Below are 12,266 nucleotides of genomic sequence, written 5' to 3' on the forward strand. Positions count from 1 at the left end.
AGTAGTTTAAAACGTGCAAATAAAAATCCATAACCAAATAATCGAATAATCCCAAAATTTGCAATACAGAAGAAATCCAAGTTCATACAGCGGAAGGTTGTACAGTATCATCACCTTCTCGAAAGTTCAAACGAGTGAAAAGTTCATCCCTCTCCCTCATGTCGCCGCCGTCTCGGCGACCGCCGCCGCCGTCGCGGCACTTTCTCCCTCCCAGCCCTAGCCTAGCCTGAGATCTCCGGCCACCGGAGGATGGCCCAGCCTCGACGGCGCGGCGGCGGCGGCCAGAGCGCGTGCCCGCGCCCGGCCCTTCTGCCGGCGGCGGCGCTCCTGCTCTTCCTCCTCGCGGCGGTCGCGCTGCTCTACGTCTCCCCGCCGCCGCTCTCCGATCACCCGGCCCTCGCTTCCTCTCGCGGCCGCTCCCCTCATGCCCTGGTGGTAGTGTTGCACTAGTACCCGTACCTGCTCCCCCCCGCTTGTTCCTTCACGTATCCCGATCTAATTCGTCTTGCACTGTGCGTTCCGAGCGCAGCTGAACAACTCCGGCGGCGGCAGAACGGTGGAGTCCGAGCACCGCGAGATTTCGCACGTTCCGGTAAGCATAAGCTTCTCTGGTTAGATTAAGCGACCTAATTCCTTGATTAATTGTCAGAATCGATTGGTTACATGGGTCTGTTAGTTCACAAATCAGCTATATACGCTGCGGTAATTCCAGCTCTAGCGGAAATGGTTGCTTAAATTGGTAGATAATGATTCAGGATCTGTTCCCTGTGCCATTTTTGAAGCAAAATTGCGATGATGAGTTGATGACAAGCTACTAAATTGAGCTCTTTCCTATTATATTTATGGTTTTAGTTAGATTTGGATGTTCTAGCTCATTTCTAACTTGTTATCATAAGTTTATTTTTTTTCGTTAGAAAAACATCATGTTCTCGTGGGTTTAGTACAGGCTTGACCCCGTGAGGAACTGAGACTTGAATTAAACTGATTTTATGTAATGTGGCATAACACACTCCCTATTTTAGATATAGACCCATGAAATGTGTACTCAATTTGCTTTTTATTTTCTAAAGTATCATGAATTAGAACATCTGTTCTCAGGATTGCTTTCTTTGTTGCAATTTCTCAAACTGCAGAGAGAGGCAGATGGCCTTTGGGGTTCTAAGTTTGCAAGCAGATTCTATGGGTGCAGCAGCTCAAGCAGCAGATTCCTTGGTGCGCCATATTTTATTTTTCCACTGACAGTTAAAATTTTCTTGAGCTGAGTAGGGTTCTAGATTTTAGTATGCATGTTTCTGATGCATTCTATATGCTGGAGGTTTTGGTGGCAGTAGTACCATTCTTTGTTGTATGAGTTACCTGAAATAGCACAATGTTTTAAACTGTGCAGGCTCAAGTATTATCACACAACCAGATCGTTATTTGATGATTGTTACAAGTGGAGGCCTCAATCAGCAGAGAACAGGGGTAAGATATGTGCCACACTGTTCCTTACCAAATACCGTGATGTGTGGATGGATAGGATAAAGAATAAAAGAAATCACTTTGCAAATACACATGGAGGATCATCTTTTACACATGTTGTCTCTCTATTGCGAATTGTTTTTATTAGTATATTTGCTTCCCACTTTTCACAATTTTGCATAGATTTTATGCTATTCATCATGACAGTATGTTCCATGCAACTCTGTGATGCTTACATGCCTTCTCTTGTAACTCTTGTTCTTTGTCCATAACTATGATCATCAAGCTAACTAAGGTACATTATGCTTTTCAGATAATTGATGCTGTTGTTGCAGCACGTATCTTAAATGCCACACTTGTAGTTCCCAAACTGGATCAAACATCTTTCTGGAAAGATGCAAGGTTATTTTGAATATTGAGCAATTCCTACCCTAATATTCTAAGACCTCCATGCTTCGACGAAGACTTACATTTGTATGTACACCATTTCTCTGCAGCAATTTCTCTGAAATTTTTGACGTCGACTGGTTCATCTCATATTTATCAAAGGATGTAAAGATTGTGAAAGAGCTTCCACAGATAGGAGGTAAACTGCGGACTCCTCATAGAATGCGCGTGCCCCGAAAATGTACTCAGAGATGTTATTTGAACCGTGTGTTGCCTGCACTTCTTAAGAAACATGTAAGTTATTGTATTACAGTAGCATATAATCCTGATATACATTAGTTTATCTGCTATTATGATTTGTTATCATAATTGATCCTCTAGATGATATGAAGTTTTGAGTTCAAGGATAGAGATTTCATATGCTTGATACTTGTAGTCAATTGGCTGTAATTTCATTCCATTGACTGACCATTGATCACCTTGTGTGAATTCTAATAAATTTGCTTCTTCTGTTCAGACATGCTCGTGGTACCAATACCAGGACACCTTATATCATTACTTTCTCCCTGTGCAGGTTGTTCGGCTGACAAAATTTGATTATAGGCTAGCGAACAGGTTGGACACTGACCTGCAGAAGCTGAGATGCAGAGTTAACTATCACGCATTGAGATTCACTGGCCTAATAGAAGAAATGGGAGAAAAGTTAATACAGAGAATGAGAGCAAGAAGCAAAAATTATATTGCTCTTCATTTAAGGTACATGCATTTCGAGTTCTCATGCTTGAGCTCTCATATTTTGGTTTTCCTTTAATACAAAGCTAGAGAAGTCTTAGACTCTTACTGATGTATGTGTGAACTGTGAAGAACATACTTTCTTTTTCTTAGGGGATCATGCTCGAAACCCATTTTAGATCACAAGAGGACATTTTTCATCACTCTAGCTAGGATGAGCAAATGTTGGGTTCCTTAGCATTTTTTAATCAGTAATACCTAGTTGAGCACTGTTAGTATAATCCTTATGCTTATCCTTTACTTTAGCTAGTACTCCCTATGTTTTATATTGTAAGACTTTTTGACTATGCCTATATTCATCAATTGATCAAATGTATATTCTTTATATATTTGTCTAGATTCATTAGCATGCATACGAGTCTAGATAATGTTAGAAAGTTTTACGTTGTGAAACAGAGACAATAAGAAAATATATGGTAGTATTAAACTTGAATTTTACTTTAGTTGTTATTTAACTTTAAATAACAGGCTGAATAGAATGTCTTCTATTCAGCCTGTTATTTAAAGTTAAATAACAACTAAAGTAAATTCAAGTTTACTAGTACCATAAGCTGTTAAACAACTGTATATTTTCTTACTAGCTAAGTAAATGATAAGCACAAGGATTGGTACTAACAAGCATAGCCTGGATTCGAGAGGGAGGATGCACAAAGAGTGAAGTGAAACATCTATAAATTGTTGGCTAATACCGTCTAAAGTAGTGACAGGGTGAAAACTTAAAAATTACTGAGAGTTTCATATAGTTCAGCCTTTGTGTGATCACATACTCACACTAGTAGACCATATATACAAACTAGAACGGCATGCCAATCCCTTGCTCTGGCTATGTATTAAGAAGATTGGTCTCAAATGTTATATGGAGTAGATGCATAGCAGTCAATTGCTTGTCGGTTAAGTTAGTAAAGAGATAGAGAAAATCTAAGAAATGTCATTTACAAACATCCATTCTAAGAAATGTTATCGATGAGTGCAAGTTCTATGAAATGCTATTGTACAAGCAACTTTATCCAAGAAATGCTATCACCGTTAGGGTTCCGTTAGCATCCCTCCGTTAAGTGCGTAAGATCGTAAGATGAACAATGCATTTAACGATATGAGATGGACAGAACTTAACAACGATGACATTTCTTTGACAAAATTATTTGTATGATGGTATTTCATGGTACTCATCAATGGTATTTCTTGGATTTGGGAGTTTGTCAATGGCATGTCTTAGATTTTCTATGATAGATAAGGCCCACCTATAGCATGCTCTTGTTTGGAGCAGTCCAGTTTAGTGGATCGGTTTTGACATTTGCTTCACATTGGTTCTCTATACTTTTTACTGGTAGATCGGTAGGATCAGCTGGGAACATATGCCACCATCTTGGTCTGAAGTTGTACTGGTTTTCAATTCTCTTATATAAGTACTACAAATACTTTACCCCCAATTCCTATATGTTGTCTATTTAGTTTATAGTGGTCTTAATTCCCTTTTCCTTTTCCCTAAAGTCTTTCTCTTGGGATGCCAGATTTGAACCTGATATGCTTGCCTTTTCTGGGTGCTATTATGGTGGTGGAGAAAAAGAGAGAAAGGAACTTGGTGCAATACGGAAGAGATGGAAAACCTTGCATGTACGTATGACATACCATCATAGTGTATTAGTAGGTAGGAGTATAAGTGGGCCGATCTGTGAACCCACTTATAGGCAACTTAATTGATCTATATAATTGGGTTTGTGAGCTGGCCCACTTAAACCACAGTAGGTACTTAAATGGTGTGAATCCATGACCAAACTACCTACTGCAACATCTGATTTTAGGCTACCAACCCTGAGAAAGGAAGAAGGCAAGGTAGATGCCCATTGACTCCTGAAGAGGTGGGGCTGATGTTGAGGGCACTGGGCTACAGAAATGACGTTCACATTTATGTTGCATCTGGAGAGATATATGGCGGGGCAAGGACATTAGCACCCCTCAAAGCACTCTTCCCCAATCTCCACACAAAAGAAACAATATCAAGCAAAGAGGAGCTGGCTCCATTCTCTAAATTCTCATCTCGCATGGCTGCACTTGATTTTATGGTATGTGATGGAAGTGATGCTTTTGTGACTAACAACAATGGTAACATGGCTAAAATTTTGGCTGGGCGAAGGTATGCTTCTATTCGGCTGCTGGAAGCCCTCCGTCATTATGCACTTCCTTATTAGTTCTGACCATCTGTACTGCTCCTTGTTAGTTCTGACCATCTGTACTGCTTTTGGCAGGAGATATTTTGGGCATAAGAGAACAATCCGGCCAAATGCTAAAAGGCTATATTCTCTAATTTTGAACAGAAGAAACGTGTCATGGGATTCATTCTCCTCAAGGGTGCGCATGGTTCAGAAAGGATTTATGGGAGAGCCCAAGGAACTCAGGCCAGGAAGGGGAGAATTCCATGAGAACCCTTCTACCTGTATATGTGAAAGAACTGATGGCAAAACAGCAGCCAAATCTAACTCCCAAACTGAGCAAGTCTTAAGTAATGATACTGAGAGAGGCATAGCCATTCAAACTGAGGAAGTCTCCAGTAATGATACTGAGAGAGGACTAGCCATTGGCGAGCCCGTAGTTTCTGATGAAGAGGCCGGTGAATCTGAGGTAGAAGAAGATGCTTCTGGAGAGAGAGAGGAGACAATTGATCCTGAAGCGGATGATGATGCGCTGGTCAGACTAGAGGATCCAGAGTTGGAAGGGATTCTTTCAGATTAGTTGCGTTGTCTATGCTTCACCAACCAATTTTTTTTGGTGAGCAATTGAGGAATTTTGCCCCTCTAAACTGTACATAACCATTTTTAGATGTCAATATACATCCTCCGCTCTAGGCTAGTAGTTCATAGTGATACTTTTCAGTAGTCCACTCCAGTGTCATGGCGACGGTTGATCTCTTGGAAGTTTTTGAGTTTTGTAACACTTGTGGTTTACGATGCCATAGCTTGTAGCATGCTTTTTTTGTACCTGTTATGCAGCCCCCTTTTTGTGGTGTCTAAAAATGGATGTTCTTTTTCAAGCGCAATTGATTTGCATTGTCTGAAACACACTGAGATCTTTTTATACTCCCTTCGGTTTTTTAATTGATGCTTTGACTCTTAATTGATCATTCATCTTATTCAAAAAATATATAATTATTAATTATTATTACTAAAATAATTTTAAGTATGATTTATAATTTTGTATATTTGCAGAAAAAATTGAATAGGATGAAAGGTCAAACTTAAATCGGAAAGTTAACCGTGTAGAAAAAACGGAGGGAAGTATGAAATTACCTGTTCTGATTTCGACCTTTCATGCTTTCATTGGGCTGCTACCATGGTATCCACCCACCTGGAGCTTTGCATGACAACCAATAGCAACAGGCGAGCAACGCTCGATCTTCGCTGGAGCTAGAGGAGATGCACGAAGAACATTACGCTAAGTCGATAACATTATATGGGGAAAAAAATTGCAAATCGAGTGTGAGTTTGTGACAAATTTGTGCTTTCTATACAGTTCTCCAGAGATCTGTTGGTGGATCCTCATCAATTTTTTTTTTTAGATAACGGATCGTCATCAATGAAAAAGAAGACTGACAACACCTCCAAATCTAACTGAATGGAATTATGGAACTGCCGTATTGCCTCCTCCTACTGAATTTGGGAGACGTTCTTCGGGAGATTGTATGGTTTTGTTGGTACTCAACTCGCCTGTAACCGGCCAAACAAACAGAGGTTAGCAGTTCTCTTCTCTCCCTGTTTTTACTTACTCCCCTGTTTGCTCGTCTCGTGCGATTTCAGGCAAAGGTACCGCGCTCTTGTGATTTCTCATCTTTGCTGGTTGATTCTTGCTCAATTTTGCTCTTGCAGACTTGCCTCTTGTTGATCCGTGCCTTCCTTGTGCATCTTTTCTTTCTACTTTCAAAGGATCAGTTTTTCCCCCCTCTGCAAATCTCTGAATCTGAGGACGGAGAACACACAATTTTCTTGCGAAGAGCACATGGCAGAAAAAGAAACTTGGTAGTTCTATAGATTATTTTGGCAGATAAGTGATCTGAAAATTCTTGATTCACTAGGCAATTAATATCCCTTTCTAGGAATTAGGCAGTTATTATCCCTTTCTAGGAGTTAGGCAATTTAGCTCTCCGTGACTATCTCACCAGACTATGCTGGTTGATGCTTGGTACAGTACAGTAAGCTGAAGATCTCTATGACTATGAGCTGAGCTGGCATCACATGATCACTGTGCTCCTGTACCTTCCCTGTTCCCCATACAATCTCTGATGTATGGATATTGCTGCTCGTGCTGGTGTTCTTCCGTTCCAGGGAGAAGAGGCCAAACCCTTTCCCCAATGCTTGCCTATATCTATCACTCTATGCTCCTGTGAAGTCTTCTCTTGCTGTCCCTTTTCCCATTTCTTTTCTGAACTTTTGAGTCTTCCCTGCTTCACGGGTGTTAAGTGGTTAACTGAGGTGACCATCCAGTGTCAAAGTTCGTAGATGACTACTAGATGGTGACACTTGGGACGCTGTGGCTATCAGCATGTTCCACGTGTCAATGCCACGGAGTTGAGAGTTTAGAAACTCACCAGTTCATCTAGAGTCAGCTTGTAAACTTCTAAAGCTGGTGTCACTGAGTTCTGTAACACTAGTATTAGTATGTAAGTTTTCCTAGCTTTGATACTAATGAATTTAGCCAAATATACAAATTATATTCATTAATTAATGAATAAATTTAGACGAGACTAAAAAATCTTATAACATGGAAGGTGGAGTAATATGTTTTTTTAATAATATGTGTTAAACTCATTTTTTTCATTTGCATTAATTTTCACAAGCACATGAATATACGACACAATTTGAAGATTTGTTTTGAACCGTAAGTCTCTATACTTCACTTAAAATGTTAGTTAGATCAAACCAGTGCCGACTCCACTAAATATTAGCAAAGAAATCAAGCCTTGAAGCAGTAGCTATCTTTGGCACTACCTAGCTTCCTTTTGCTGCAGGACATTGCACATCCATGACCTCTTATCTGAATTTTTTTTTCTCCTGCTACAGATAAGCAAGCAGTCAAGCCTTGAGCTCTGAATCCTTCTAGTGTTGTACCAGCCAACCACCAAGAAGTGACGAGACGGACGGCGCCATTGCTGTCCTCCTCCTTGGCTTCAACTCAACTCCAGTCAGTGACGCATGCTTGCTTTCCAAACCAAGGGATAACCACCACACAATGTAATGAAGCACCGCCACATTCTCCAACTCCAGAAGCAGCACCTCCACTGATTGTTGATTGATCCATTCATCAGCTAGCTCATGGGGAAACTTAGGTACTACTACTGCTTCTGCATCCTTTCTTCTGCTACTTCTGCATGGCCATTGCCACACACTTGGCCGGCACTGCCAGCCAGCCATTGCTATATATGCTGCTGGTTTCCCGGTTTGGTCTCATGGTCATGCATGCACACGTCCATCTTTCTGCACTCTGAAGCTGCAAGAATCTTTTGCCGTGCTGCATGGGTCCCCAACCGGCGACCTCACCGGCCGGCACCGCCGACGCCACCACCGGCGTCAGGGTTAAGGTCAGCGACCGATACGTAAGTGTGCTGCTGGTCAGCTCTTGCTCTTCTTGCTGTGTTCAACCATTTCCTTGTTGAATTATAGTACATGATTGATTGAATGATTGACCGTGTTGCATCATTGCATGCGCAGGTTGAGATTAAAAATGGCATCTTTGAGCTTACGCTGTCCAACCCCGACGGGATCGTGACCGGCGTCCGGTATAATGGTGTTGACAACTTGATGGAAATTCTTAACAAAGAAGACAACAGAGGGTACCTACCTACCTGCCAATTTTGCTTACGTTTTTTTATCCTATCTTATGCCATGTTTGATCAGCAAGTACAATTGTTTGGTCCTACTTGGATCGTGCCACATGCTACAACCGTACATTTGTTAATTGTTATTCAGCTACTTGCCAATTTAAAACTACAGTTTTGGTTTTCATGCAAGTAGAGGCTGCAACTGAGGTTATGGTCATATTTATGGGGTGTTGCATTTTGTCAGGTACTGGGACCTTGTTTGGAGTCCACTGGGAGAAAGAACTGGCATATTTGATGTGTAAGAGCTCTCAATTCACACCCAAGATTGCAGGCCTCATTGATGTGTTTTCTATGAATATACTTTTTGTACTAGAGAAGGCCCAGATCTATCTGATACCAAACGTTGTCACGCAGAATAAAAGGAACAGAGTTCCGAATCATATATCAGGATGAAAACCAAGCAGAGGTTTCCTTCGTCAGAACTTGGGATCCTTCTCTAGAAGGCAAAGCTGTTCCCTTGAACATTGATAAGAGGTGATCCAATAGCACAAGCATACCAATGGAGTTTTTCAGTTCATTCAGAGAAGACAAATATTTCGAAAAAGTTTTGACAGAGCAGTATGTTTGTACAGGTTCATTGTGCTCCGAGGCTGCTCTGGATTCTACACCTACGGAATTTATGAGCATCAGGAAGGGTGGCCTGGTTTTAGCATGGGAGAGACCAGGGTGGCCTTCAAGCTTCGGAAAGACAAGTTGGTCTAGTTCCTGAATTTCAACATTTTTCAGTTTGCTAAAATTATGCTACATAGAACACTAAATCCATGCTTTGGTGCAAATTTAGGTTTCGTTACATGGCACTCGCCGACGACAGGCAGAGAATAATGCCAATGCCTGAAGACCGAGTACCTCCCCGAGGCCAGCAATTAGCATACCCTGAAGCTGTCCTCCTTGTGGACCCTATAAATCCTGACCTAAGAGGGGAGGTAAGTTGATAAATATAAGATTTTTTAGTCCATGATAAAAATTACTGTATCATGAAGAATCGAATCTGAACTTTGTTGGTATATTTGTCAAGGTTGATGATAAGTACCAGTACTCGTGTGAAGACCAGTACAACAATGTCCACGGGTGGATATCATTCAATCCTGCAATTGGTTTCTGGCAGATTACTCCGAGTGACGAGTTCAGAACAGGAGGGCCTGTCAAGCAGAACCTGACCTCTCATGTCGGGCCAACTATGCTGGCTGTAAGTTCAGGCATTATGTTGTATTGAAATCAGAAGAAAACCTCTCATGTTCAACTTGTAATGCCAGTTGAGATTATTTGTAACTTCAGGCATTCTTCTTGAAAGCCCTTTTCATCTGATTTTCAGATGTTCCTTAGTGGTCATTATGCTGGGGATGACCTTTCGCCCAAGTTCATGAATGGAGAATATTGGAAAAAGGTCCATGGACCTGTCTTCATGTACCTTAACTCCAGTTGGGATGGAAGTGACCCAACTCTACTCTGGGAGGATGCAAAAGTTCAGGTGATAAATTGGATGCACATTATTACTTCTATGATCTGATATCCTTCTTTTATTCATAAAACTTCAGGTGATACCATTCATATTAAGTTCTTATTGACAGTACAAGTGTTATGAACACGAGAGGAGAATGTTTTTATTTAATTCTCTCTCTCCTTTGGAAATCAGATGATGATTGAGAAAGAGAGCTGGCCGTATTGTTTTGCACTTTCAGACGATTTTCAGAAGACTGAGCAGAGAGGTTGTGTCTCTGGTAGATTACTTGTTCGAGACAGGTAAGGAGTAATGACATTTTTTGTAGCTTTTTACAACAGTATTAACTTAATTTTTTTATTCACCCAAGATGTAATTTAGTGGCAGATGCACATATTACTAATAAATCCATCATGCTTTAGGTATTTAGATGATGCAGATCTTTATGCCACAGCAGCCTATGTAGGCTTAGCCTTACCAGGAGATGCTGGATCCTGGCAAAGAGAGTGCAAGGTAATGCTCGGTTGGCTAGCGTAGCCGTCGTGCACGCAGCCTACCCAGGTTTGATGGCTGTATACATCCGGTGGATGTAGAGGCCGGATCTTATCCCATTTCAAAAGTAAAAATATTAGACTGAAGTATATTATCAATATTATATTCCAATGCTGTAGGGATACCAATTCTGGTGTAGAGCAGAAGATGATGGAAGCTTTTGCATAAGGAACATTGTAACCGGAGACTACAACCTTTATGCATGGGTTCCAGGATTTATAGGAGACTACAAACTGGATGCTACAATAACCATATCTTCAGGTCAGTATCCTGACCTGCCTGACATATATTCCTCTTGCAGCTTTCAATGTGATATCCTGATACATTCAAAATTATTGTTCAGGGGTTGACATTTATCTGGGTGACCTTGTGTATGAACCACCAAGAGATGGTCCCACGATGTGGGAGATCGGAATACCTGATCGATCTGCCTTTGAATTTTACGTTCCAGACCCTAATCCCAACTATATCAATAGGCTGTATATTAACCATCCTGACAGGTAATGCAGACTGTCTACCAACAAACTTCTCAAACATCTGCTAATTAGTTAAGTATTCATCATTTCTTGTCATATGGTGTTCTGATTGTTTGTTACAGATTTAGGCAGTATGGACTTTGGGAAAGATATGCAGAGCTGTATCCGGATAGTGATCTGGTATACACAATTGGCCAGAGTGACTATACCACTGATTGGTTCTTTGCTCAAGTAAACAGGTGATGTTTGCTATATTTCATTTGAATATAACTGATTGCAGAAGAACTGATCTGTGTCCACTGCAGAAGAACTGATCAGAACACTTACCAGCCAACTACATGGCAAATAAAGTTCAATCTTGACAGTGTGGTTCCTAACAGCACCTACAAATTTAGAGTGGCTCTTGCATCATCTGCAAACGCTGAGTTGCAGGTTCTTTCTGAACAAACGAAAATAAAAACTCTGTTGCCATTCATTGTCCATCCCTGATTCATTATCAGTACTCATCATTGAAGAAGTGGACCTAAACAGACAAAATGTTTGTTTGTTCTTCAGGTTCGTTTCAACGATCCGGACAGAAGTGCTCCTCACTTCACCAGTGGATTGATCGGCAGGGACAATGGCATAGCGAGGCATGGGATCCATGGGCTGTACTGGCTGTTCAACATCGATGTGAGTGGGGCTTGGCTTGTCCAAGGGATGAACACTATCTACCTGAAGCAGCCCAGGAACCAGAGTCCCTTTCAGGGACTTATGTATGATTACCTGAGAATGGAAGGTCCTTCTGGCAACTAAGGACTAAGGCCAGTCTTTAGCTATTTAACGACCTACCTCACCTAGCTAATTCCTCTCATTATTCTCGTCTGTGTGACTAGTAGATCTGCACTATGCCTAGGTGTACGAAAGGGGTCTAACCGTGTAGGTGGACTAACCCGTAAATCCGCTTATAAGACAATTAAATTGGTAGGTTGTAAATGGGTTAACCATAAATCTATTTATATGCTAATTAAATAGATGTTAAGTGGGTTAACCTACAAACCTGTTTACAAGCTAATTAACTGGTTTATAGATGGACTGGTGAGTTGGCCAGCTTACACCTTCGATGTAATAGTCGATATCCTCATCCGCTGATTTTATTTAGTACTACCTTTGTTCTCGAGTAGATGACTTTATTGACTACCGCTGTCACTTTAGCCACAAATTACTTTTAAATGGTTATATTATGATGAGTGAAAGTCTCATGATTATATTTATGACGCTGCATACTTTCATAATAAAACACAATTTCAAT

The 12,266-nt window shown here is 40.9% G+C and overlaps 2 protein-coding genes across 4 annotated transcripts; both read left to right on the top strand.

Moving 5' to 3' along the window:
• The first annotated feature begins 120 nt into the window (after positions 1 to 120).
• LOC102703893 (O-fucosyltransferase 6-like) lies at positions 121 to 5,693 on the top strand. 2 transcript variants are annotated; one of them, XM_015840576.2, is made up of 10 exons: positions 121 to 435; positions 530 to 592; positions 1,134 to 1,212; positions 1,388 to 1,464; positions 1,775 to 1,863; positions 1,959 to 2,142; positions 2,423 to 2,604; positions 4,152 to 4,254; positions 4,443 to 4,774; positions 4,887 to 5,693. In XM_015840576.2, the coding sequence occupies exons 1-10, from the start codon at positions 250 to 252 to the stop codon at positions 5,368 to 5,370; spliced, it is 1,779 nt and encodes a 592-aa protein (XP_015696062.1). In that variant the 5' UTR covers positions 121 to 249; the 3' UTR covers positions 5,371 to 5,693. The 2 variants fall into 2 exon arrangements, with proteins under 2 accessions (XP_015696062.1, XP_040382645.1); XM_040526711.1 differs by having other exon boundaries at positions 121 to 432; positions 4,887 to 5,370.
• A 175-nt stretch (positions 5,694 to 5,868) lies between these two features.
• LOC102704172 (probable rhamnogalacturonate lyase B) lies at positions 5,869 to 12,196 on the top strand. 2 transcript variants are annotated; one of them, XM_015839965.2, is made up of 18 exons: positions 5,869 to 6,113; positions 6,194 to 6,365; positions 7,692 to 7,957; positions 8,119 to 8,224; positions 8,340 to 8,461; positions 8,694 to 8,747; positions 8,864 to 8,983; positions 9,082 to 9,201; positions 9,291 to 9,432; positions 9,525 to 9,695; positions 9,822 to 9,977; positions 10,143 to 10,249; positions 10,370 to 10,460; positions 10,619 to 10,760; positions 10,843 to 10,999; positions 11,098 to 11,214; positions 11,281 to 11,407; positions 11,531 to 12,196. In XM_015839965.2, exons 3-18 carry the CDS (start codon positions 7,944 to 7,946, stop codon positions 11,768 to 11,770), a joined length of 1,986 nt encoding a protein of 661 aa, XP_015695451.1. In that variant the 5' UTR covers positions 5,869 to 6,113; positions 6,194 to 6,365; positions 7,692 to 7,943; the 3' UTR covers positions 11,771 to 12,196. The 2 variants fall into 2 exon arrangements, with proteins under 2 accessions (XP_015695451.1, XP_006660373.2); XM_006660310.2 differs by lacking the exons at positions 5,869 to 6,113; positions 6,194 to 6,365 and adding an exon at positions 6,372 to 6,437.
• The last annotated feature ends 70 nt before the right edge of the window (positions 12,197 to 12,266 follow it).

This window comes from Oryza brachyantha, chromosome 8, assembly GCF_000231095.2.
Source record: "Oryza brachyantha chromosome 8, ObraRS2, whole genome shotgun sequence".
In the NCBI taxonomy this organism is placed as follows: Eukaryota; Viridiplantae; Streptophyta; class Magnoliopsida; order Poales; family Poaceae; genus Oryza; species Oryza brachyantha.